This window comes from Alligator mississippiensis, chromosome 6, assembly GCF_030867095.1.
Source record: "Alligator mississippiensis isolate rAllMis1 chromosome 6, rAllMis1, whole genome shotgun sequence".
Lineage (NCBI taxonomy): Eukaryota > Metazoa > Chordata > Crocodylia > Alligatoridae > Alligator > Alligator mississippiensis.
In genome coordinates, this window is record NC_081829.1 from 100,129,364 (window position 1) to 100,155,444 (window position 26,081).

General features: G+C 63.0%; 3 protein-coding genes across 7 annotated transcripts in view; 1 reads left to right on the top strand and 2 right to left on the bottom strand.

Moving 5' to 3' along the window:
- Positions 1-2,517: 2,517 nt before the first annotated feature.
- POLL (DNA polymerase lambda) lies at positions 2,518-10,934 on the bottom strand. Of its 3 annotated transcripts, XM_059730230.1 has the most exons (9): positions 10,861-10,934; positions 10,545-10,687; positions 9,615-9,909; positions 8,471-8,675; positions 6,752-7,063; positions 6,253-6,426; positions 5,194-5,322; positions 4,458-4,626; positions 2,518-3,683 (listed from the first exon to the last, which is right to left on the bottom strand). In XM_059730230.1, exons 2-9 carry the CDS (start codon positions 10,654-10,656, stop codon positions 3,319-3,321), a joined length of 1,761 nt encoding a protein of 586 aa, XP_059586213.1. In that variant the 5' UTR covers positions 10,657-10,687; positions 10,861-10,934; the 3' UTR covers positions 2,518-3,318. The 3 variants fall into 3 exon arrangements, with proteins under 3 accessions (XP_059586213.1, XP_059586216.1, XP_059586215.1); XM_059730233.1 differs by lacking the exon at positions 10,545-10,687 and having other exon boundaries at positions 10,861-10,902; XM_059730232.1 differs by having other exon boundaries at positions 8,471-8,630; positions 10,545-10,880.
- A 45-nt stretch (positions 10,935-10,979) lies between these two features.
- DPCD (deleted in primary ciliary dyskinesia homolog (mouse)) lies at positions 10,980-15,858 on the top strand. The gene is made up of 6 exons (XM_059730350.1): positions 10,980-11,049; positions 11,147-11,227; positions 11,325-11,437; positions 11,529-11,656; positions 15,045-15,147; positions 15,678-15,858. The coding sequence occupies exons 1-6, from the start codon at positions 10,980-10,982 to the stop codon at positions 15,786-15,788; spliced, it is 606 nt and encodes a 201-aa protein (XP_059586333.1). The 3' UTR covers positions 15,789-15,858.
- Positions 15,859-17,367: 1,509 nt separating this feature from the next.
- The window catches only part of FBXW4 (F-box and WD repeat domain containing 4), an 80,695-nt gene continuing 71,981 nt past the window's right edge, over positions 17,368-26,081 (bottom strand). For 2 of the 3 annotated variants that reach the window (XM_059730234.1, XM_019487679.2), the window contains exons 7-9: positions 18,078-18,218; positions 17,807-17,948; positions 17,368-17,674 (exon numbers count right to left, since the gene is read on the bottom strand). In XM_059730234.1, the coding sequence (XP_059586217.1) occupies positions 17,558-17,674; positions 17,807-17,948; positions 18,078-18,218 (400 nt within the window). In that variant the 3' untranslated portion in view covers positions 17,368-17,557. Of the gene's footprint in view, positions 17,675-17,806; positions 17,949-18,077; positions 18,219-19,883; positions 20,192-26,081 lie in introns of those variants that run through there. The other variant, XM_059730235.1, reaches the window with a different exon arrangement.

Consider the following 26,081-nt stretch of genomic DNA (forward strand, 5'->3'; position numbering starts at 1 on the left):
TTTGTAACAGGCCACCAGATCCCCTCAGCCTTCTCTGGCGGAGGCTGAACAGGTTCAGGTCCCGTCGCCTCTCCTCGTAGGGCCTGCCCTGCTGCCCCTGACCATGAGGGTGGCCTCCTCTGGACCCTCTCCATGCTGTCCACATCCCTCCTGACGTGCGGCACCCAGAACTGGACACAGTACTCCAGCTGCGGCCTGACCAGTGCCGCGTAGAGGGGAAGGATCACCTCCTTGGACCTGCTCGAGACGCGTCTGTGGATGCACGACAAGGTGCGGTTGGCCTTCCTGACCACGTCCCCACATTGTCGGCCCGTGTTCATTCTGGCATCAATAATGACTCCAAGGTCCTTTTCTGCCTCTGCACTGACAAGAAGGGAGTTCCCCAGCCTGTAGGTCTGCTGCTGGCTCTTCCTCCCCAGGTGCAGCACCTTGCACTTGTCAGTGTTGAACCCATCCTGTTCTCATCTGCCCACCCGTGACCTGTCCAGGTCTGATTGCAACCTGTCCCTCCCTTCCAGCGTGCCCACCTCCCCCCACATCTTAGTGTCGTCTGCAAATTTGAACAAGGTGCTTTTCACCCCCTCGTCCAAGTTGCTAATGAAGATGTTGAACAGCGCGGGCCCGAGGACCGAGCCCTGGGGGACCCCACTGCCCACAGCCCTCCAGGGCGAATAGGACCCGTCCACCACCACCTCTGGGTGCGGCCCTCCAGCCAGGTAGCGACCCATCTCACTGTGTAGGTGTCGACACCACTGTCTCCTAGTTTCTTACACCAAGTCTCTAAAGCAGCTGCAAACACTCACGTGCATGTTGGTATTTAAACTCCTTTGCTTCCCAATCATCTTGGAGGCTCTGCTCCTCACCCAGCCCATGGCACAGATAATTAGCTGGCCTGGACTTTAGGGTCCAGGCCAGCAGCTCTTAGCACAACCTATTGACCCTGGGTTGCATTCAGTGGCCCCAGAGGCTGGACATACACCCAGCGAGACAGCCCTGCCCCCAGGAGCTCACAGTCCCTCTAATGCCTGGGGGAGGCAGTGACCCAGGGGAGACAGTCCCCCAGGTGAGACCCCAGGACCTGCCCAGCTTGAGATCCCCGTGCTGGGCCCTGCCGTGGGCTGGGCCGGGAGGTGGGAGGGTTGGGCCTTGTGGGTGCCCCAAGCTCATCTGCAGGCTCCGTGGGGCTGAGCCCCATCCCCTAGATGCAGGCCTGGGGATGCCAGTGACTGTCCTGCTCTCTCCCACATATTCATGGCTACCTCTGGCTCACGTGGGGCCAGCGGCAAGAGGGACGGGGCCATTGCCCGCCCCAGGGCCCTGGACAGGGGCAGCTGGAGAGGGACCAGCACTGGCACCATCAATAGTGAGAGGCTAATGAATTGGACGGGAGCCGCAGGGCCGTGTTTCGCACCCTGCGAAGTTCCAAGAACTTCCAGCCTCGTTGCCCTAATTGGCCTCATAAATTCGAGGAAAGAGAGAAATCAGCAAAGCCGCGGGGGGCGGGGGGGTGGCCTTATTTAATGTTATTGCACAGATCCATCTTCCCCCCCCCCAGCTTCTCCTAATCATGATAAATTCATATTCATTTCCCCGCCTGCTCAGTGGGGGGAGAGTTCGGGGGGGGCAGAGCCGCTCTCACAGGCCCCAGCCCTGCCAGCAAATACTTCCCCTGACAAGGGAGGCCAAGACTGGAGCACAGCTGGGGGCACCCCCTCCCCTGGGGCGGGCCAGGTAGGGCTGTGGGGCAGGAGTGAGGGGCACCGGCAGGGCTGGGGGCTGCCCTAGCAGAGGCCCCTTGCACCCGCTCCAGATCCATCCTGGGCTGCGCTGACATTTGCTTTGCTTTTAATTTTCAGGCCCATCAGGCTCCCAGCCGGGGGCACTTCCGCTCCGCCCAACCCTCCCCAGGAGCCCAGAGCTGCTGCATTAGCTATGTGATGCCCCCATCGCTCACCCTGCGCCGCGCGCCCCCCCCCCCCAGCGCGGCTCATGGGCTCCCTGGTGCCCCTCACTCCCAGCCCGCAGCCCCCTTCCACTGAGGACTGAGCACCAGCCCAGCCCGGACAGGGCCCGGCCCCCACCCCTTGCCTGCGGCTGCTGGATTGGCGATGGGCACCCCCCCTCCCCTCCAGCCAGGCACAGGGTAACTCCAAGCCAGGGGTCTGGCAGGGCAGGCCCATGGTCAAACTGAGGTGCCAGCTATGGACACCCCCGCCCCGCTCCACCCACAGCTGCAGGCTCTCACCGCGGGGCCGATGGGCCGAGGATCTGCCAGGGGCCAGGAACAGCCAGAAGTCACTGGTGGGCACGGGTGCAGGAAAGGGTCAGGTCTCCGGTCACCACCATCTCCAGCGCTGCCGGGAGGAGGCGATGGGGGAGAAAAGAGTTGATGAACAAGGTGACCGGGCAGAGGAGGAAGGGACCAAGGTGCTGGATGGCTGCAGCTCAGGGGACCCACGCGAGGGCAGGCCAAGCCCACGGGGGCGTCACCAGGCAGAAGGATTCGCAGATGCTGGGCAGGGTCCAACGGGGGTGGGTTTATTGCACTCCCAGGGGCACTGGGGCAGAGAAGGGCCCATTGGGGACCATCTGCGAGCAGCAGATGCCGGGCCCCAGCTCGGAGACAGCAGCAGTGCCGGGGGCACGAGGCGGCACAGCAGACTGAGAGCTCCAGCGCCCAGGGAGGGCTCTTGAAAGTCCCCAGGCATATCCGATCCCCTCCTGAGAGAAGACGGGGAGCCCCCAAGGCCTGGGGGAGGAAGGGGATGTAACCCTCGCCCAGGGGGCTGGGCTATTCAGTACAAGCAGCACATTCCCCCTCCCCAGCTGGCGTGGGGCTGGGCTTACAGGGCAGCGCTGCCCTGGCAGAGGTACCAGGGGTAACCTCCGGCCACAGGAAGGGAGAAGGGGCACAGCCTCCAGCGGAGCCCACAGTGCACCAAGCTACATTCAAACCCCATGGGGAGAGACATTCCTCTCCCAGCATCGGTGCCAGCAGGGACTCCCTGGCAGGCCTGGCCCAAGCCCTGTAGAGAGGCCGGACACTCTTTCCACCAGCCCAAGGTGGACGCAGCCTCCTGAAAAGCCTCTCTCAGCACTAGGGCAGTCCCATCCCTGCCTTGCTCATGGCTCCAGCAGCATGGAAGATTCCCCGAGCCATGAGCCCACCCTGTTCCACTGCCAGGCATGGGCAGGGCTCCACCCCCGACACTGCTGGGGGCGAGGCCAGGATGGGGACCCCACTCCCTGCCCCATGCACATGGGGGACGGACCCTGTACCCCACAGAGCAGCAATGGGGGACACCAAATTTACAGCTGTCACCAGTCTCGCTCGGGCGGCTCACGGTAGGGCAGCCCCAGCATGGCAAAGACATCCCTCTCAGTGGGGGTAGGCAGGGCGAAGCCGGGTGCTAGCTTGGTGCCCCTGGGGCCACGGACCACAGCCGTGCTGAGTGCGTGCTCCGACAGGCTCATGCCCTTGGTCTTGGCCAGTGCCCGCATGGAGCGGTTGAAGTAGGCCGAGCCGGTGAAGTAGAGGAGGGCACAGCCAAACTCGGCGTAGGGCGCCACGATGATGTCCAGGCGCCGGTGGTGCCGACCCGGCCCGGGCAGCCGGCACACGCCCAAGTATTTCTTCTGACTGCCGTTGTCCTCCTGGCTCACCAGGTCATCAGTGAGGAAGCCTGTGGGGGGAGTGGGGTCAGCAAAGGGCCACACGGCAGCCTCCACAGAGCTACCAGCTGCCCCGGCACCATGACACGGGCTGGCAGGGAGCTGCAGGGTCACATCCACCCCTGCCTGAGGCAGAATCAGCCCCGTCCAAACCAGCCCAGACAAACACCGTGTGCAACCTCAGAGCCACACGACAGCCCCAGGCATCACCCCCGCTCTCATGAAAGCAGGGGGGCCACGGCCACCAACATCCTGCTGCTGCTGGGGCAGGAGGGAGGGGGGGGCCATGGGTGCTGCAGAGAGCCCAGGGCAGGCCATGCCATGCCCCCGCAGCAGAGGAAGGCAAAACCCCCAGTCCACACCAGTCTGAGCAGGGGGGAAATCCCTTCCTGCCCCAGTGCAGTGTTGGGCTGAGCCTGAGCACAGGGGAAGACCCTCCAGCCCCCCCAGCCTGGGCTGCAGCCAGCACCCATGCCCTCTGGGGGAGGCTTAAAAAGCCCCTGGCAGGTGCCCGGAGCATCCCAATGCACCAGGCCATGACCAGAGGCACCAACAGTTACATGCATGTCAGACATGGCAGCAGCAACCACAGGGTCTGACACTGCCCCCCCAGGATCCCCTGCCAACAGGGAAAGGCTCCCAGCTGTATCCTTAAGCCAAACCATGGGACACACAACACCCACCAACCCTAGAGAGGTGGCTCCTGCTCTCTTTCCCCCTGGGGGTGGGTTATCTCTGGCCTCAGCCAGGAGCCAAGTGCCTTCCCAGTGTGGGTGCTCACATACCGCTGCGCCAGAGGCTGTTGAGCAGCTTGGCAAAGATGCCACGATGAGAGCGCCCATCGGGGTGGGTCACCAGAACGTCCACGTCCCCACAGCTGGGCTTGCCGCGGCGATAGGAGCCGCAGGCCACGCACACCAGCCCAGGATCCAGGGCCTGGGCCGCCTCCCGCACCTGCAGCGAGAGAGACACACACGAGAAGAGTGAGGAGCTGGGATCTGTGGTGGGGCACCGGAGGCCAAGCTCCAAGCATGTGGTCAGTGCCCTGAGCGGGCACTGGGCCGGAGCAGCTCTCCCTGGGCCGGCAGGACCAGGCACCGGGGGCATCACCGAGCACAGAGGCAGGGAAGGTGAACCACGTCCCGCAACCCAGCTGCCTCTGAGGTGAGGCCCACGCTGCCTGACGACTCAAACACCCAGCTGAGGGAGGCTGGTACAGAAGCTAGCATGGGTGCCCGGCGGTACCATGTCAGCCACGCCAAAGTCACATGCCAGCTCTTCTGATCAAGACAAGCCTGGGCTCAGGGGCTGGGGGCACCCGTTCAGAGCCCACAGCTCAGGGGCATGTGTGCATCCATCTCAGCAGTTCCCCATCGGTCTTCGGGATCACCCTTCGTTAGACAGTGATAAACCCACATTCCCTGTGGCTGAGGGACTGTGTAATGCTGGCCGCTGCATCCACAGTGACAGGAGTGTGGGGACAGCAACGAGACCCTCCAGGGGGGCTTTCTGGGGACCTACCCTCTGCTCTATCTCAGCCGCCTCTGCACGGGGCATGCGCTCCAGGAAGTCCTCGTAGTGCTTCAAGCCGATGGCCTGCTGGCTGGTGAGGGAGGCCTTGGTGCGGATCTCATCCAGCGTCCGGAAGCCCTGGTGGAGAGCATGGGGCGGCACTGAGAGCCCTCCCTCACTCCTGGACGCCCCAAGACGGGGATGGCAATGGACCCAATGGGTCATGTCCCCATCCAGGCAGGGGCTAGGCAACTCACAGGGGGAAGCCCCATCCCCACGCGGCCCGGAGACCATCTCGGCTCAGCTCACAGCACATCGATGCCTGAGCAGATGAACCCCTCTGACCTCCAGGGTTTCCTGGGGAGCCTAGAGGCTCCCCAAGGCCGCAGCCTGGCTCCGGGCATTGCTGACTGGGACTTTGAAGGCAGCACATGAGATCCCAACAGCCCTGTCCTGCACACACAGATGATAGCCAGGGCAGGGGTTTCCCATGGCTGCCCCAGGGAACCTGCACTCCCCAGCCTCTCCAATACAACACCCCCGGCAGGGACATATTCCTTGTTGGGCACCGGAGGATCTGGGTCACGGCAGACACGGCCTGTTTCGTACGCTCGCCCCCCAAGCTCCCCTCCTGAAGCCAGGCCCCAGGGCTGGTCTGACCCAGCACAGCAGATCTTATGGTCTCCTAGTTCGCAGCATGCCCCAAAAGGATGACAGTTGTGGTCTCCGGCAGAGCAGAGGGGACTTTGCACATCCCAGGCCCCTCCCTGAGACCTGCTCCCTGCTTACACAACTGCAGGGAACCTGCTCGGGGACTGGCTCATCTCTGCCAGAGCAGGGCAGCCCAGGGAACAGAGGCAACTCACATCCAGGCTTCAAGCCATGCAGGGTTTCAAAGGTCAGAGCCAAACCTTCCCCCCCAGGATCTGGCTGCACTCTGACTCCCTGCAGCTGGAGGTGATTGGCAGCAGTGGAGGAACACAGGCCGGTAAGATGTTTCCAAGAGAAAGCCAGGACTCAATAGCCTGGATGGGGCTGAGAGATCTGCAGCAGGGAGGGGTTGATTACCTGCTGGTACCACATCTGGGCGGTCTTGACACCTGCGCCCCAGATGTTGGAGAAGACCTCCAGCACAGGCACGCTCTCACTGATGTGGTCCAGCTTCCGCAGGTGCCCACTGGCCAGGATCTCCTGGATCTTCTCTGCCATCCGCTTCCCGATGCCAGGGATCTTGCAGGCTTCCTGGGCCAGAGCACAGAGGGATCAGCTGGCCGCGGGGGCTCCGGGACAGGAAAGCCCAGAGGACTGGTCACCGTGGGCTGGGTGAACGAGCAGCGACTAACGGCACAGCCCTGTGACACCAGTCAGATGCCACCGGCACCTGGGAACATAGCAGTTGCCCCAACAAACTGGGCTGTTGCTCCTTGTCTTGGAAGATGGCCAAGGGTCCGAGCCTGTAACCCACTCCCACAGGTGGAGCTGCTGCCTGCGGGGGCCTGATCCCAGCTCTCCCAGCAGGGCCCTGTCCCAGCCCAACCTGCTCGCAGAGACTGGGACTGCGGGTTACCTCGTAGGACATGACCGGCTTGTGGTAGCTCTTGAGGGCACTGATGGCTTTGGCATAGCCCAGGGCCCTCCACTTGTCCCCCTGGATGCTGTAGGCTTTCGCCAGCACCTCCAGCTTCTCTGTGATGCACTGGTTGTGATTCTCCTTCTTGGTGTGCGAGGATTGAGCACAGACCCACTTGCCGACGGGTGGGGGGGCTGCTGCAGAGCCTTCAGATGGGGTTGAGGGGTAATGCCCCAAAATCAGCGCCTCCAGGTCAGCTGGGGTGACACTGGGCTCCTCCCCGTCGCTTCCCTCATCCTCAGAGACCCTCTGCGGGGCACGGACAGAAAAAGCAGCAGTGAAACAGCAACGCCCTCCCTCATGGCATCTCCTTGGAGCATGAGGGCATTGCTGGACTCCGCTGCGTGCAATAAAGCTCCAAGTGATGGGCTACAGAGAGATGTCACAGTTATTCTGGGATAACTCATTTTATCCCAGGGGAAAGTGCAAAGATTCAGATGTCCACATCTATTGTCCTGGGATATAGCGATATATGTGAAACCAGCATCCATTCCTGCCTGTGTGTGGTAGGGGGTCAGGCTAGATGATCTGTTCAGGTTCCTCCTGACCCTACCTACTATGATACTATGATAGCCTAAAAAAGATTCACGGGGTCAGAAGTGCTAAAACTTTATCCCGGGATATTGTAAAGTGCGTCTCTACAGTTATCCCAGGACCATATCATTGCTGCTTTTCTGCTACTGAGTCAATGTATTAAGCTGCTCACTGAACCCTGACTGTGCACACACCAATCCCACGATATCTTTCTTCCAGGACAAACACAGACACACCTGACCCAGGGATAAAGGTGTGCCTGTCATCAGAGACCTGCAGCTTTCTGAACAGTTCACCTGTCACTGGGAAACTTGCTATCTCTTACCCAGGAAACTATTTTAGGATTTATCCTGAGACAATGGACATAGCCAGCTGCACGACTGGACTTTGTCCTGGGATAAAGCAGTTTATCCTGGGATAAACGTGGTGTCTGTTTGCAATCTAAGAGAGGCAAAATAACAGCAGGTTCTGCCTGTCATGAAGCAAGATAACTCAGGTGGAGGGGGGTATCCAACACATGCACATATGCAGAGATTTTCAATGACAGGGAAAACCCTGGGAAGAAAAGCAGGGACTAACAAGCAACACCAAGGGCCAGGCTGAGGTTTTTTGTGGCACCAAAATAGCCCCTGTGATGGGGGCCAAGGAGGGCAGACAACGGTGAGAAGCAGCTCTCGCTCTTTCTGAGGGTCTGGGGTGATGCCTCAAGGCCAAGCCACCAACCGCCGGAGCGGATTCAGAAGAGGGAAAGGCCAGTAAGTATCGCCCTGCCATGAAGCTGCTCTGAGCAGGTGCCCTGGAGCTGCGCATGCAGGGAGCTGGTCTCAGGGAGGGGGCTGGGATATGGAAAGAAGCCTCCTCTAGCATGCAGCGAAACCCCAGCACTGAAGCAGATTAGTCTTGGCCAGGCCAAAGGGCAGGACTTCACCACACATGGGCGGGGTCATCAGGGGGTTTCTCCGCTGGGTGGGCAGGTAGGACGACCGTGGGCTGGACCTGCTGACATCAGGGAAACCCTAGTCTCCCCCCGGCCCAGGGCTGCACTGGAAGCTGCGCCCTCAGGCCCGTGGTACGTCGCTGGCTGCACAGCCCACCCCACAGGCCCCGTGGGTGGACACTGACCTGCACCGGAGGTCCTGCCTCCTGTGCTGGCAGCTGCTCCAAGGTGTCCGCCTGTGCTTCAGCCTCTGGTCCCGGGGCCTCAATCCATGCCTGGGGCTGGGTCTCCCCATTGCCCAGGGGAGACGTCTGGCATGTCTGCCTCTCCGGTGCATCCAGGGACCTGCCACCAACCACATGGAGCTGAGCAGAGCTGGGCATGTGAGGACTGGGCAAGAGGAGACCCAAAGCTTGACTAGTGGCTGCCCTGCTGGCCTGTGTCCCCCTCCCACCCCGGATCCTCCTGCCCTGCTGTACCAACACACCTCCCTCCTGGGGTCTCCCCCACCTCTGCTCCACTGTAATAGTGAGGCAGTGGAACAGAGGTCCAGGGAAGCGGGGGCCTCTCCATCACTGGAGGTGTTCAAGGAGAGGCTGGGCAGCCACTTGCGGGGAACGATCTAGGCACAGTGATGCCCGTGCTCTGCTGTGGGGGGTCCCAAGCTTCTGGGCTGCGCTGGTTGTCTCCCCCTGTTCTGCTCCAGGTGTTGGAGGCGCTGGTGCTGCTGCCTCCCAGGCTGGGGATGGGGCTGGGCTGTGCCAATGCTCCTGCTGGCACCAACCCCTGGCTGGAGGGTCTTGCCCCTGCGCTCAGGCTCAGCCAGACACTGCTCTGGGGCAGGAAGGGATTTCCTTCCCATTCAGACTGGTGCAGACTGGGAAGGGTTTGCCTTCCTCTGCAGCAGGGGCACGGCCAAGGCCTGGGCTCTCTGCAGAGCCCTTGACCCCCCTGGCAGCAGCAGGATGTTGGTGGCTGCGGCCCCCCTGCTTTTCCGGGGGAGGGCCAACGTCTGGGGGCTATGCCAGGGTGACTGTGTTGCGCTGCTCAGAGGTCAGACTCGGGGTTTGTCTGGGCTGGTTTGGACAGGGCTGGTCCTACCTCAGGCAGGGGCTGGAGTATCTGGGACCCCCGCAGGTCCCTTCCAGCCCCACGGCGCTGGGATTCCATGTTTCTAAGCCCCACCCACGCTTCTGCTGTCTACACAGACATGTTGCCATCTCCAAAAGGGAGTGACCTCGAGGGGCCGTGAGGTTTCACTTGATCTGTGAGCGAAGGGCACTACTAATCCATCCGCTCACCCTGGGGAACCAGCCGGGGGTCACGTACCTGTCTGGGACCGAGACGTCGTACCCAGCGGTACTCAGCAGCTTCCGCTCGGAGATGCACGTGCTCAGCCAGGCGGCCGTCACCAGCCGCACGCTGGGGGGCAGCGCAGCCAGTCGCAGGAGCCGCAGCGCCCGGCCTCCATCCATGCCTTCGTTCACGATGATGTGCGTCACCTCTGGGGAGGGCTGGCTGCGGACACGGCCCCCACGCTGCACGATGTGCTTGTGGAAGATCTCAGCCCTGGCCCGGCCCATTCCCGCCGGCAGCACGTAGGCAGTGACAGACGCCAGCCAGTCTGCGGAGAGGAGGCGGAGAGACTCAGCGACGTGGGAACTTCACAGCAAGCAGGGATGACCTCATCCTACATGTCCAGATCCAAAACAGGGTCGGGTCTGGCCTTCCAGAAACCCTTGCCGTGCCCGGGAGGGGAGAAAAGCAGGTATTTTGTCGCTCGCACAAGCAACAGGCCCCTGGTCCCAGCCCTGCCTCAATCCTCCAACACAGCGGGGTCAGACTCTCCCAGCTGGATCTCGAGATCCTGGCAGGCCGGATCCAGATGCGACAGCCGCAGGAACTGACAACCAACATTCGTTCCTCACCGCTGCCCTCGACAGGGAAGCGCAGCCTGGATTTCGGCGATGGGCCTGCCCCGCCCTGGAAGACCGAGCCCTCCTAGGGCAGGGCGCAGCTGCGGGCCGCACGCGTCACGCTCTGCTCTAAGGGCGCGGACGTTACTGGCACCTGCAGCACGGCAACGTCACGCCTGAGCCACCCCAGAGCCACGCCGGGCAGGAAAACCACCGCAGCCTCGCACCGGTTTCCGTCAGGGGCCCGGGGCAGGGGAGCCCAGTCACGCGTGGCTGCAGGGGCGACACCGCAGCCCCTTGCCCTTCACGCCAACTGCCAGGCAGGACGGGGCCCCCCACTCACCCTCGGGGCCCCCCGCCTCCGGCTCCTTCTGCATCTTCGGGGGGACCTGCTCCGCCCCATCCCGCGCCTTCTTCCTCTTGGGAAAGGCTTTGACAATGCCGGCGGGCAGCATGGGCCGAGGGGGGCCGCGAGCCCCCGGCGCGCTGCAAGGCAACGAGACACGAGAGAAAGAAGATACCCCAGCCCTGGGGGGCAGGAGGCCCCCGACACCCCAGACTTGGGGGGGCAGGCCCCTAATACCCCAGGTTTGGGAGGGGCAAGACGCCCCCGATGCCCCAGCCCGGGGTGAGGGGAGGAGCCCCCCGCCACCACTTACTGGGGAACGGCAGGAGATGGGCGGGGTCGGCACTTCCGGGTCACCGCGGGCGGACTTCCGGGAGGAGGCGAGGCGAGCACTTCCGGGTCAGGCAAGCGGTTCCGGCCGCGCGCGTCGCCATGGGGACGGCGGGGCCCGGCTGGGCGGAGACGCTGCGCGGCGCGCGCAAGACCGCGCTCGTCCGGGACGGTAGTGCCCCCCTCCCCCCCCCCTCCGCGCGGGGCCCGATCCGGGGGGGCCCTAACCCACTGACCCCCCCCTCCCCCTCTTCCTTGCTCCCCCGCAGGCCGGCGGAGCGTGCACTACGCGCTGGGCGCGGGCCGGGAGCTGGTGGAGGAGTACGAGGCGGACAGCGGGCGGCTGCTGGGTGAGGGGCGGGAGGGTGGGGGAGGGGAGGGGAGGGGGGGTATGGGCTGGACCGGACCGGACCGGACCGGACTGACCCCCCCCCGTGTCCTCCGCAGCGCGGCGCTGGCGGGAGCGGACGGCGCTGGGGGCCGCGGGCGACTGGGCCGTGGAGGTGGGGGAGCCGCCCGCCGCCCCGCCCGCGCCCCTCATCCGGGAGAGCGGCTGCAACGTAGGTGCGGCCGGGCCGCGGGGGGGGGGGGGGGCGCATCGGGGGGTGGCCACCTCCCCCCCCCTCGCTGATGCGCCCGTGCTCCCCGCAGCCCGTCTTCGCCAGGCAGGACACGCTGAGCAGCTTCCAGTGGCGCATCCGCAACCTGCCCTACCCGGCGGAGGTGTACAGCGTGGCGGTGGAGCAGCGCTGCTGCGTGGTCCGCACCGCCAACAAGAAGTCAGTGAGCCCCGTGCGGGGGGGCCCGGGGTCGTCCGTCCCGTCCCGTCCCGTGTCCTCCTCCCCTGCCGTGACCAGGGTGGGGGCGCTAGTGCCGCTGCCTTGTGGCGCTCCAACCGCTGCCTCGTGGCGCTCGCGGGGCAGCGCAGCGCGGACGGTCCCGGCGCGGCGAGGTCCCTCGTCCTTTCCATGCTCGGTATCTCCCCGCGTGAGGCCTGGCCGTCCCCGCGACCCCTGGCGCAACCCCGTCAGTGCACCGGGGGCCGCTGCGACGACTGCCCTCGGCCGAGGCGGTCGGGGAAGCGACCCCCGTGGGAGAGGTGCCGGCCGTGAGGGTGAGGGTGCGGACGGGAGGACACGGAAGAGGGATACGAGTGTGAAACTCCGGCACTTTCCATGCGTGAAAAGGCCTGGTGACAAGCAGGGGTGTGAGCGGCTGCCACGCCTGCCGGCGCTTTTCAGTGCAGACCCAGCGATGAGGTTTGCTGGCCCCTCGGCCGGCGGGATCCTCGCGGCTGGCGGTAGGTGGAGCTGTTGGCAAAGAACTGCGGCTCCTTCCTCGCGGCTGAAGGGCGACGGATCCACCCGCACCGGACAGGTCCCCGCGGGGCTCCTGGGCAGCAGGACGCCGAGGCCCAGGGATGGCCGTGGGGTGTCCGTGGTCCCAGGACAGCGGCGGATGCTGGGGTCGTCCGCCCAGAGCCCCGGGGCGCGACAGGGCCTCACTCGCCTGCCGACTTGCAGCCGAACTCTGCCCGCGGCCCCTTCGGCGCTGCCCGCTCCTGTGCCTGCTCCTCCCCGCGCCCGGCTCGCCCGCTCGAGGGACATCCAGAGCAGGGGACTCCCCGAGGCTCGGGTCCGCTCTAGGACCATGCTCACAAGCCTACGGGCCACGTGCTCCAGACTGAATGCATCTCTCGAGCGATGCAGGCTGCCAGCGAGAGCTTGGCACCGAGGACTTAGTGCCTGGCTCTGCTCGCAGCAGCGGGAGACCGGGGAGGTGCCGCAGCCCACCGCAGAGCCACTGGCCGCAGCGAGAGTCCATCATGCGCTCAGCAGGCAGGATCTGGCCCCGAGTGCCTGGTGCGGTCATGGCAGTCAGGGGCAAGCGGGGGCACAAGTGCCCCAGCCCTGCCTGGGACCGGCCCCAGCAGTGCTTGAAGCCCCTCTCCTGGAGGCACTGGGAACTGCTGGGACCGTCCCCGCTGCAGCTCTGAGCACGGCCCGTGACGGCAGCTGCGGCAGCCTTTTGCCAGGCTCGCGGGAGGCTCCCAGCGGTTCCCCCTCGGTCTTATATGAAGCCTTCAAGGGATGAGCAATGAGAGATGGGGTTGATGCCACGGCCAGTCGTGGAGCAGGCTGGCGCACCCCCCGTGACCCTGGTGCAGGAGCTGGTATTGGCGCCTAATGCCCAATTCTGTACCTGACTGAAGCAGGGAGCAGGATGGGGCCATCACCGTAGATCAGCTCACCTGGGTCTCATTCTGGGCCAGCCACCACTCAACTGGGAACGGGCTGACAACAGCCAAAGGAGAGGCCTAGGGAAGGCGATGCGAGTATGGAAGAGAAGCAAAGACCCTGGGAGTTCAGCCAAGTCTGGGGATTTCCACCCCTTGCCCCTGTCGGCGGGGCCTCGGCTGCCACCGCAGCCGGGGAAGAAGCGTGACTGCAGGGGCAGGGGATGCGGTGCCCGGGGCTGGCGCTCAGCTCTTGGGGAGCTGGCAAAAGTGGCTTTTCAACCAGCAGGATAGGAGCAACTTGCCCAAATGGCTCCTTTGCCAGCGTGCGGGCACGGAGCAGACGCCAGGGCTGCCCACAGCCACGGAGCGAGACACCAGGACAGCCAAACCCCCGCAGCCGAGCAAGGGCGGCTGCGCGCTCCCGGCCCCTCGGGCCCTGGCAGAGGCTGCTCAAGTGGGATTTTCTTAAAGCCTCTCGCTGCAAAATAAATCCATTAAAGTAAACTGGGAAAACAAGCGGGCGAAGCGGCCTCCCGAGCGCCGAGCCCGGGCCCATTCTTGCGGGAGAGGCAGCGGTCGTGTTACAGGGCTGGGGGGCGGCTGGCAGATCTGGTTTCCTTTGATCTTGTCACAGAGCAGAGCCATTCTTCTCCCTGCCCCTCAGTCCCGGGGCGGCAGAAGGCTGCCGTTCCCATTGACGGCTCCCAGGGCCTCCCTGCGTCCTGCCTCTCGGGCTTTCTTTTTTTTTGTCTGGCCGGTAAGAAGTTAACACTTCCTCGACGTGTCTTTGTGCTCATCTAATCTCTGCTGTTTAACCTCTGACATCTCCCTCATTATCCGCGCCTGCCACCTTTCCCGCAGCCTGGCAGCGGTGACGACTCGCGCCGGCCCGAGCCCTGCGGCTACAGGCGGCTCACATTCCTCCCCTCGCATCCAGGCTCACCAAAGACAGACCCGCCATGGTTCAGGCTGGGGTAGCCGGATGTGCCCGGAGACGCTGGCTCCAGGCAGAGGAGCTCCTTGTGCTGCTGTGCTGAGAGGGAAGGAGCCCTGTGCTCTGCGTGGGGGGCCTGGAGCCCACCCCGAGACAGCTCCATGCGGGGTACCCCAGTCCTGGGAGCACGTCAGATCCCTGCAGGGAACAGCACAGCCTGCGTAGGGGGCTGCGGGGTTGAACACTTGGGGAGCGGAGCCCACAGGCGAGGAAGGGGATGGGAAGGGATCCAGGGGGGTAGGGCCCAGGCCGCAGCGTCCATGGGCCACGGTTAACCAAGCAAAAATAACTGAGTGGCCAAGACTATAGCCACAGGCAGAAGCTGAGGCTGGAGGTGAAACGCTCCCAGCCGCCGCGCTGGGTCACCATGCGACTCTTCTGTGGGCGGTGGGAAGGGACGTGGCGGCGCGGGAGTACGTTGCAGGAGGCCGGCCAGCTGCACCCCATTCAGCCTCGCTGGTCCCGGGCAGCTCTCGCACAGAGGTCTCTGGATGCGGTGTGGAGGGGCCCCTCCATGGTGGCAGGAAGCTCCAGGCCTGGCTTTCCATGGGCTGTGGCTGGCAGGAGATGCGTTTTCCTGCAGTGCGTTCACCTTGCGGAGCTCAGCAGCTCTGGGAAGACAGGAGCACTCCCATGTTGTGACTGGGTCAGGCAGCAAGGCAGTTAGACCAGGCTTGGTCACCGGCAAGGCCACAGATGGTGCCACGGCCACATTGCAAGAGCCTCCCCACGTGCTGGGCCCTGCTGGTAGCTGTGCAGCCCCTTCCCCGCAGCTCGGGGCCAGTGGCTCCTTCTGGGCCCCCATCAGGCCTCGGCTTTCAAGGGGCCCTTCTGGTTTCCTGCCGCAGGAAGGCTCCGCGCTCCCCCGTTACCTCCAGGGCAGGGTGCTTGTGAGGGGAGATGCCCTTGCTCAGCCTCTCCTCTCTCCTCGCAGGTACTACAAGAAGTTCTCCATTCCTGACCTGGACCGGTACCAGCTGCCCCTGGACGCTGCTGCGCTGAGTTTCACCCATGCCAACAACACCCTGATCATCACGGTAGGGTCCTGGCTGGGCTCCTGGCCTGGCTTTACATGCAGGGACCCTGAGGCAGGGAGCAGGGTCTCACCTGGCAGTCACCCTGGCTCGACAGGGGACCAGACAGGGCCACTGGTTCCACAGCCTGGCCCCAGCTGGACAGGCCAGCGAGTCTGGCGGAGGGATTAAAGCCAGCTCAGCTGCCCCCTTCCTCCCATTGTCTGGGAGGGCAGTCAGCATTCACCACACAACGCTGTCAGCCTGGGGCGTGTCCCAGCCCCGTGGCCACCCCACAAGGACAGGCCACTTCTGCAGGGGACAAGGACAGGAGCCAGGGACTTGCCCGCTGCCGAGGGAGCAGCCACCTCCTGGCTGCAGCACCCGGGGGAGCGTGGGGGCTCCTCTTGCCCATCCCTTCTGCCCCCAGGCCCATACTGCACCTGCCACGGGGGTAGAAAAGGGTGGGCGAAAGGAGAAGGCATGTCCTGCCCTGGCAGTCAGGGCCAGGATCCCGGAACGGGCTGGGGCACTGAGGCTGCCGTATCCCGCAGTACCAGAAGCCGAAGGAGATCCTGGCTGCGGAGCAGGAGCTGCAGAAGGAGCTGAAGAAGATCAAAGCGGTGGACGACGGGGATGGGGACGGGGAGTGCAAGACCCAGTAGGCACCTGCGGGCACCCCCCAGCCCTGCTGTTCGTCCCCCATCTTTCTCTAATAAAAGCAGCCTGCTGTGAGATGCCGCAGGGATCTGTTTGGGACCCATCTCCCATCTGAGGGTGGGGGGACAGGCACTGAGAGCCCCAGGGCCTGGGTGCTGCCACAGGCCAAGACCCCAAAGGGTGGAGGGTTTCCGGGCACTGTGGGGTAGGCTTAGGGCTCGTCCAGGTGCCCCAGGGAAGCCCCCCCCATTACCTGTCAGGATGGGCTGGAGGCAGCTCCTCCACTCTGGGCCCGGCTCTTTCAAAGGAGGGTCTTGGGGAGGGCTTTGCTGCTGCATCAGCCAAGGAGAGTCCCATCCACCCTCTGCCCTGGACATGTGGCCGCCTCTGAGCTCAGCGGCCGGCAGCAGCATGAAGCAGGGGACCGAGCGCACGTCGTGTCACAGAGCACATGGTGGGGATGAGGGTAGCGGTGACCCCAGGCAGCACATCCCAGCTCCCCCCGCCTGGTTGGGGCGTGGGGCATCTCCCCCAGGAGCACGCCAGCCTGGCAACCCCACGGCCAGACAGGGCTCCCAGCTCAAAGATGGTTGTCCATACCAATGGCTTTTGCCCAGGTGTGAGGCCCGTACCCTCTGAGCCACACCTCAAGGGCCAGGTAGTTTTATTCAAGCCAGAGAGCCCCGGGGACCCCGGCTCAGACACTCCCTTGGGTAGAAAGGAAGGAGAGAGCCGGCGGTGGCTGCAGGGAGGAGGGACGTTTTATTCTCCCACCACGTCACGAAACAGCGAGATCGTCAACCCGGAGGTGCTCTCGGGGGTCACCACGTCCTGGAGCCTGGCCGGGGTCTCCCTCCTCCGTGCCCAGGTCGCCCAGAAATACAGCGATGCTCAGCTCGGAGCAGAGGGAGGCTGCAGGTCCCAGAGAAGAGCCGCATGCTGAGACCCGACGCTTCAGGATGCTGCCGTCTGCATCGTTTCAGTGCGACTTTGGGGCTCCCAAAAGCTGGAGGGGCCCGTGCAGCTTGGAGACCAGGCAAGTGGCACAGCGAGCCCTTCCTGCCCACTGCCCTGCTCCAGCGAGGGGTCGGTGCTGGTTCCAGCCAAAACCAAATCCCAAAGCTTATTTAATTCCAAGCCAAGACGCCTGGAAGCCTGCAGTGCCCTGGAGACCCCCAGCCTGGCCTTGTACATTCGCCATCTCCCCACGGGGCCCAGAGGCAGCTGCCTGGGGCACGAACGCCAGGCAGGCACGGCCTGGGCTGCTGCTTTTGGAGCCTGTTGCGGGTCTCGGACCCTCGGGGTGGTGCAGCGAACATCCTGCCTATTCTGAGTCCCGTAAACGTGTCCTCCCTGCATGCATCCCAGCCCTGCTCCCGGCTCTTACTTCAACTCCCATAAGGCGCCACGTAGAGCAGCGGTGGGGAGAGGTCTGCCCCACGTGCCCGTGATCCCAAGGCTGATCTGTGCCCCCAGCGGCTGCGTGGCCTGTCCTGCAGCGCCGCCACAGGGCTCCCCGCTGCCCCAAGGCACCATGTCCCACCAGGAGAAAAGTGAAACCCCAAACCAGCCACACCACCCAGCTGGCACAGACTGAAAGGAGCAAAGGCCCCTTGGTCTTTATTGATGTCTAAGGCAGGTGGAGGAGAGGCTGCCGGCCCCCCTCCACACTCCCTCCAGCAGCCAACATCCCCATGAGACGTGTCCAGGGCCACGTGCCTCTGTCCCCACCCAGCAGTCCCTGAGCTGAGTGTCCTGCTGTGCTGGGTGGGCATCAGGGGGCCGTGAAGTCGAGGACGTGCAGTGCGGAGGCCAGGGCGGCGTAGAGGTGGGTGGTGTTGAAGCACAGGCAGTACACGGGGCTGCTGGTGGGCGACGACAGGGAGAAGCTCTGCAGAGGACCAAGAAGGACAGTCACAGTCTGGGGCTTGGGCTCCCTGCCAGCTTGGGTCACATTGGGATCTGGGACCCAGAGCCGGGAGCAGCCCCCATCCAGCCCCACTCACCCGCAGCCTGGCCTCACCTGCAGGCACCGGCTCTGCCGCTTGTCCCAGACCCGCACGACGCCGTAATAGGAGGAGCCGCTGGCCAGCATGTGGTTCCCGTCACTCCGGACACAGTACAGGGCACTGTCGTGGGGTTCCTCCCACTCCAGGACACATTTCCTGCAGGGCAGGGAAAAAGCTGGGAGTCAGCAAAGGCACCTGGCTACCTCGGAGCCAGCTGCTGGCATGGGCACCAGAGAGACCCAGCTCCTGGCGCCCGCCTATGTCCCATGCCCCAGGCTGGCTTACCGCGTGCTGGCCCGCAGGTCCCAGTAGCGGATGTAGGTGTCGTAGCCGCAGGAAAGCAGGGAGAAGGGCGTCTCGTAGAGGACATCCAGGACGCCAGCACCACGGTGGAAGTCGGTTCCTAGGCAGGTCTCGAGCTGCCCGCTGGAAAGAGATGGGGCGAGGGGGGACTCAGCATGGCTCAGAACTGGTCCCTGCCACACCAGTGTCACAAAACCCCTCCAGTGCCCAGCCGCTAGTGCTGCGGGCATGTAAAGAGGCCCTGGGTATTATGGCCAGCTGCATCCCAGGTTGAAATGCTGCGGAAGGGGGAAGAGGCAGCACAGCTTGGCAAGAACAGGCCTCGCTGAGCGCTGAGCGCTGAACTGCCCGGTAAGAAAGGCAGGAAATGAAAGGCTGATTGAAAAATCACAGAAATCCTAGAGAAGTGGGGCTGGGAGGGACCTCCGCAGGGCATCACAACAGAAGAGCTGCCCTGCACGGGGGCAGACCCGGGTCCGTCCTGACCAACCTCCGGTGTCACGCGGCAGCAAAGAGCAGTGACTGGAAGGGAGAGTGACCTGGGTCTGAGCAGCGTTTTCCCAGCTCCTCTCTCCCTGGAAGTCTTTAAGATCTAGGCAGGTCTGATGCAGAGGCCGTGCCCGCACTCCCTGCTCAATAGCGACCAATGCCCCTTTCCTTCAAGCATGTGTCTAACCCTGTGTGAATCTGGGGAGCTCTTGGCTCCCGCCACATCTGGGGGCCACGAGCTCCCTGCTTTAATCCCAAACTGGGGGAAACAACGTTCTGGTGTCTGTTTTAAGCTGCTGGTCTGCTCGTGCCATGCGGTGACCCCCGTTCTTGTCCAGTGAGAGACTGTCAGTAATAAATCCCAAGTGACTTTCTCTTCTCCATTGAGTATTTGGAAAACCTCCTCCTGTCCCCCTCCAGCGTCTCTTGTCTAAGCCGACCAGGCCTGGCCCCAGCAGTCTCTCCTCACCCCTCCATAGCACCCATCCCCCTGGTGCCCTTCTCTGCACCTTCTCCAGCTCTTCCAGATCCTCCTGGAGAAGCAGGGACCAGAATGGGGCACTGGGTCCAAGGTGTGGACACACCACAGATGTATGAAGGGGCATCGTGACACTTCATCATGTCACTGGAAACAGAAGCAGGTTAGACAGACACGTGGCCGGGATGGTTGAGTCAGGGATGATCCTGGCACGAGCAGAGGGCTGGGCTAGACGCCCTCGTGCGGTCCCCTCCAGCCTGACGTTCCTACGATCCTAGGATCTGGCCCTTAGAGAAGGGAAGAGCAAAGAGCAGCAAGAGCTCGCGAGCTGCAGGTGTCCGGACGGGGAAGACACATGCAGAAAGGGGCATCGGCACATAGAGAAACTGGCACGAGGTGGGGACACCTCAGCTGTAGTTATGGGGGTGGCGAAACGTGCTCTTCCTTGCAGAGCGCCATTGCCCCAGGCAGCCGCGCTGAGCAGAGGGCGACACAGACCCCTCAGCGCCCTGCCCCAAGAGACGCTCAACGTCTTGGCGCTTCGCCACCAGACATGGATTCAAGCGGTTCTTTCTGAGCAGCACCCGGGCTGGCTCCCGTAGGCACCGACACACGGAGAGGCAGGCAGGTACCCACCCGATGGCAGTGGTACCCTGGGGCTCAGGGATGCTAAGCCGGGTGCTGCAGGCACCCGAGTCACGTCACGCAGCAACGGACGCAGCAACGGACACAGCTCCGGACAAGCCCGGCCCGGGCCCCAGCCTCCCTGCAGCCCAAACCCGCCCGCCCAGCTGCCGGAGGGGCCACCTATCTGCCGCTCCCCCCTCCCAGCTTTAATCCCAAAGGGACACAATAAACCTTTGGAGCACCTGCGCTTCGGCCGCCGTCTGAGGCAGGCTCTGGGCTCTTGGGACAATGAAGTGCTCTTGAAAGCCGACAGCATGGGCCCGGGCGGTGGGGTCACTCCCGCCCCCCCGCCCCGCCCGGTCCTTCGGTTACTTTATGCTGCTTGATCCCGTGTCGCGGTGGCTCGCCACCCTCGCCAAATGCCTTAATTCCATCTGTAATCTGGGCTAAAGCCTCGTCGGGGGGATAAAGACCACACAAAGGCGTGATGGAGTCCCAGGAGCTGGTAAAACAAGCAAACACCTTTGTGTCCGGGGAGAGGGATCGGTGGGAAAGAGGCTTAGGCAGCCGGGGCGCTGGGGTCCCCCCCAGATCAGAAGGCAGGGCCCGGCCCGGGCCGCGCGGCCAGCACGCTTCCCTGATCACAGCGCCGGGGCCGGCCCGGCTCCCCGGGCGCCCTCCAAAGAGCAGATTATGGAGAAGAACAATTTCTTTGTGGCTGTGTAATTCCCTCCGTGACCGTGACTGTGGGCAGCCACACCGGCCCCGATGCCAGGCCCCTAGCAACCATTTAGAGAGGCCGGCCGGCCCTAGCGATGCCCCCCCTCCCCGGCCAAGCCCCTCGCCCAGGCTTTAACATCAAGTGCATGAATTAATCCCCCTGCCGCGGACCCGGGGTGCGGGTTATTGGACTCTGCGCCCCTCCCGGCAGCCACCGCCGCCTCTGCAACCTTAACCCTTGCAGGGGAGGCTGCCACGCCGGCCCCGACACCTGTAGGCGGGTCGGGGGGTAGGGGCACGGAGGAAGGATGGCTGGGCTCGAAGCTCAGGCAGAGGGCTGAGATGGAGGGGGGGTTGCCTCAGTTTTCCTCCGTGCCTCAGTTTTTCCCAGCTGTGAAATGGGGAGAGAGGTCCATAAATGCTTCGAGGGGCCTTAGATGCTCCACAGTGGGAGGATGGGGGAGTTCCTCCCCGCCCTGACAGCTGCTTCTTGTGATGTAGATACAGGTCACGCCGCGGTTGCATCAGCGTGGGGAGCCCTACCTGCTGCTCTGTGCCAGGATGCGGTGCCCTCCGAACGCACACGCAAAGCTCACCGGCGCCCACCCAGGGCACAGCCCCCATCCTGCGAGCACGGCTGGGGTCAGACAGCACGGGACACCTCGGTCCGTCTCCCACGTCCCCAGCCGGCCTTGCCCCGTGGCCTGGGGGCGATGAGAGACTGACAGCGCTGATGGCTGACGGCGGTGAGCGTGCAAGATTGGTCCGTGATCACATCCAGCGTCCTGCCGGGGTGAGCACGAGCCTTCAGAAGGACACGTGGGAGGTTTCCTCCTCTCCTGGCACCCCCGCCCCAACCAGGGAGAAGAAAGGGCTCGGAAGGGATAACCCAGGCCCGTCTGGCCAGAGGGTTCAGGACCTGTTCAGCGAGACAAAGCTCGCATGCCCGCTCGAGCTGTGAGAAGGGAGAGTCAAGGCCAAACCTCCCATTTCCCAAGCGGAGAACCCCGCACGGCTTTCACCGCGTGCCCGCCCAAGCCCGAGACACGGCTCACATCCCCCTGGGCAGAACAGGCCAGGGTGCGAGCAACCTGGCACTACAGCCATCCGGCGCGCAGAGAGGACACCAAAGCGAGAGAGCGCAGCAGGGGAAAGGCAGGCGCGGCGGATGCATTGCAGTGAAGTCCCGGCCTGCGTGAGCATGTGGCAGGAGCCCTACAAAGGGCCCTTGTGCCAGAGCAAGGGACCCCTCTAAGACGGAGACGGCTGCTCCACATCCCTCTGTCCCCCAAACAACACGGCTGCTAGCCCGGACGGCCTGTCACCGCCCAAACCCAACACGAAATGAAGGCCCTCTTTCCTTTCCCTGCAGGCTCTTCCTTTGTCCTCCTCCAAACACCGCACTGAGCCCGTCCTGCAAAGCGCACGAGGCCACAAAACCCTGCCCTTCCTGCCCCAAGCTCAAGCCGTGGGCATTTAGTTTCTGCTGGCAGAGGACACGGGCCCAGTGACAGATGCACCCAGCACCTGAGGCACCAGGCTGCAAAGGCCTCTTCCTCAGGTGCCCGGCGTCAGTCGCTGCAAACTGTTCAGCCTCCACCTTCGAGCACTGGACGTCCCTCGCTGCCACGTGAGGCCGGCTGGACAGGTGTCTGGGGCCTCAAGGTGCTGACTGGTGTCTGGAAGGATTTAACAGGAGCTCAGTCACAGAGACAGCCTGTTTCATGCAACATCCCCGCTCCTCCGCTGCTGAGGTTCATGCGTCTGGGAAAAGCACCTGCCGCACAAGCCCAAAAGCCGGAGGCGTTCATGTCCATTCACTCTGGTCGGACGGCGAGGAGGATCCTTTGCTGCTTTTCCCTCCTCTCTGGACCCTGCAGCACGCAACTGTTTTTATGCGGTTATTTTTATCACCTTTCAGTGGTATTCGGTGTCTCTCCCCCATGCTGGGTCGGGATGGAGCCGGCTCACAGGGATCAGCAAGCGGAAGCAGCCAGGGGAGCGTGGCCCTCCCGGACAGGGGAGAGCGACGGCAGCAAGGATGAAACGCATCAGATACCTGACGTGTCCGATCTGGGCTACGTAAAGGATCCGGTGCCCCCAATCAACACCCACCGGGGCTGGATTCCCACGTCCTCATGCTCTGGCCTCCAGGGTCTCTTTGGTTTGGACAGGGCTGGTCCTGCCTCAGGCAGGGGTGGGACAAGAGGTAACCTCTGCAGGTCCCTGCCAGCCCCGCGGCTCTGGGAGTCTAACTGAACCCAAGGGGATGTCTTGGTCCTGGAACAGAGGCTTTCTCCAGGCTTCCAAGGAATAAGGAGGATTTCCACAGAATCATAGAAAATGAGGGTTGAAGGGACCTCGGGAGGTCACGGCTAGTGCAACCCCCTGCTCCAACCAGGACCAGCCCCAACTACATCATCCCAGCCAAGGCTTGGTCAAGCCAGGGCTAAACACCTCCAAGGATGGAGACGCCAGCACCTCTTTGGGTAGCCTGGCCCAGTGCTTCACCACCCTCCCGGGGAGAAAGTTTTTCCTAATCTCCAACCTCAACTTCCCTTGCTGCAGCTGGAGCCCATTGCTCCTTGTCCTGTCGTCTGCCCCCACCAAGACCAGCCCAGCTCCATCCTCTTTGCAGCCCCCCTGCAGGGAGGTGAAGGCTGCTAGTCAACCCCCCTCGGTCTTCTCTTCTCCAGACTCAGTCAGCCCAGGTCCCTCCGCCTCTCCTCACCAGTCCCGTCCCCCAGTCCCCTAAAAATGTGTGTTGCCCTCCTCTGGACTCTCTCCAATGTGTTCACATCCTTTCTGTAGTGGGGGGCCACAGCTGGACACTGCGATCACAATGCTTCCGATTTCCTGAGGTTTTTCTATCCGACTCCAAACTCGAAGCAAACACCAACCTCCCTGCATCCAGTTCGGCCTCCTTCGGTCCTTGTCAGCTCTCCTAGAACCCCAGAGCCGCGGGGCGGGCAGGGAGCTGCAGAGGTCACGTCTATCCAACCCCTCCTGAGGCAGGATCAGCCCCGTCCAAACCAGCCTGGACAAACCCTCGGAGCCACACGACACAGTCACCCCCGACACAGCCCCAGGTATTGCCCCTGTCCTCGCCCCTGGGACACAGGGGGGCCGCGGCCACCAACATCCTGCTGCTGCCAGTGGGTCATGGACGCTGCAGAGAGCCTTGGCCGAGGCCATGCCCCCACTGCAGAGGAAGGCAAACCCCCCAGTGCGACCAGTCTGAGCAGGGGGAAAATCCCTTCTTCCCCCGTGCAATGCGGGGCTGAGCTGAGCACAGGGGCAAGACCCTCCTGCCAGGGCCCCGCAGGGTTGGTGCCAGCCCAGTCAAAGAGGGCATGACATCCAGATGGTATCTGAAGTTATACCAGAGTCGGGCTCGTGCTGCAACTGATTTGCAACTCGTTTGGGCTGTTAATTAGTTTGATTCCCCAGCGTTCCTGCTGGGGTTACTTGCTACCGGCACACAGCAGACAACGCAGGCTGGCGAGAGCGTTCGGGGGCAGAATATTTGCTGAAACCGAGCAGACTCGAGCACTCGCTCTGGAAATCAAAGTCTGCAGATTATGCCCGTCCATCTGGGACGGGAAAATGACTCCGCGTTAGCTGCACAGCCAATTAAAACAGACCAATGCCACCGGGCCGCAGGATTTCAAGTATCAACCACTTGGAACAAAGCAGTCGTGATCAACCTGCTAAATACGTATTGCACACACAGAGATGCACACGCACGTATATAAAACCCGTCCAAGTGATCCGGCTGCTTGAGCCGATCAATCCGACATAGCTAAAGACGAGCAGAGAAGCAAAATTCATCTAACGCTTACTCAGAGCGGAGCATTTGCCTGGCTCTTGTCATCGCACCCGGATGAGAAGAACAAGCTGCAGGCGGGTCTGGAAAGGGCAGCGCCAGGGGCTGCAGATGGCGAGGGGAAACCCTTCCCAAGGGGAAGGAAAGCTTGGAGGCGTGAAGAAAGGAGCCACCCAGAGCCCAGACCCGGCGCGTTTTCGCTTGGGAGCTAAAGCAGTCCTCGAGGTGACTTGGGCACGCACCCAACGCCGTCAGGCCTGCAGGGAGGGCAGGGGCTCGCTCCACGCGAGGAGGGCCACAGGCTGGAGCCAAGTGGGCTGAGGGAGGAAGCACGCGGGGCTCAGAGGGGATGTTTTCACCAATGCCAGCCCAAGCGGTGCAAAGCCTGTTGGGCCTGAGAGCTGGCGGGGGGCGCGGAGGCCAGTGGCGGTGGGGACGGGGAGTGGAGATCTGCCGTCTTTTCTTCTGCTTTCTCCGGCTGGGCCCACACACACTTTAAATGGTCCAATAAAAAGATACAATTTCTTTACCTTTCCTGCTCTGGGACCCTGTGAGTTTTTGTTGTCCGGGTTCCCCTAAGGTTAAGTTCAGAGGATAAACTGACACGCTGGGCTCTGGGAAAAAGCCAGTTCCTTCAAATAAAGCCACAACAGTGCAAAGGGGACCCCGCTGGGGCTTTTATTTGGGAAAACAAACAGAAATGGCACCGAGCCCTTCTGCTTTACGAACCAATTTAACTATCAAACCCAGGCTCTCCCTCGCGGGGGTGAGGAGGGGACAGAGATGGGGCCCGACAATGGGCCGAAACCTCGGGGGGAAAAGGACAAAACAAGCTGTCTGTCCCCTTGTCTGTCTTGTCCCGGGCTCCTTTTCTTAGCACACGTGTGTTCTTGTACAAACGATTAGATTGCAATTTGTATAACACGGTGACCCCCAAATTCAGACGTTTAACCCCTTTCTCTGCCAAGAATGTCAAGAATGCCGCGCTGGCTTTCTTTCCCCCCGGCGGGGTTGGGGCCGGGGGGGCTCTCTCAAACTGTGATTTCTGGGGGAAGAGAGAGAGAGAGAAAATAAAGAGAGGGAAGGAGAGGCAGGGAATCCTCTCGCACCACTTGTGTGGGAAGGGGCGGCTGTGTGGGACCGCTCTGGAGGTCTCCTTTAGTGGGCAGACAACAAAAAATGGAGAAGGCAAATCCAAACAAAGCCATCTGTTGAAATGAGTGGCGGCCGGGGGGTTCCTCCTTCCCTCGCCTCCTTTCTTCCCCTCTGCGTCTGCTGAGCCTCACTTGGCCCCGGGGGGCAAAGTAAAGATGGCTTTTCCTCGCGTCGTGGGGACGAACCCGAGCGATGCCCACGGAGCTGCCGTCACCGCCTTGCGGCACTGGGAGGCCGTCGTAGGAGCGTCTGGATGGGACCGAAAGGGCCGGGCCGTGTCCCCGATCCAGGGGCTGCCACGAGAAGGTTTAGTCTGAAGCAAAGGCTGGGATTCGTGGCGGCAGGAGACTGGAAGCCGGATAAATGGCGCTGATCAGGTCCAGGAAGGCAACGTGACAGCCACCGGCCGCAGAGCACCAGAGCCCCAGTGGTTCCCTCCAGGCCACGGGGAAGTGGGTCGCATGCTCAGCCCAGGATGAGGCCATAGGAGAGCTCTGAGGGCATGAGAGCAGGGAGGCAGGGATGCAGATGTGTCACCGCCGGCCCCGTGTAGCGCTGGGTCCGAGAAGGGCTTATAACTAGGACATCTGTCCTGAGATCACCCTGGGGTTCCCACCCTGCTGGTTCTCCCTCTTCTTTTCGGCAACCCTTCAGATACTGAAGATGTTACGGCCCCGCTCTCCATCGCCTT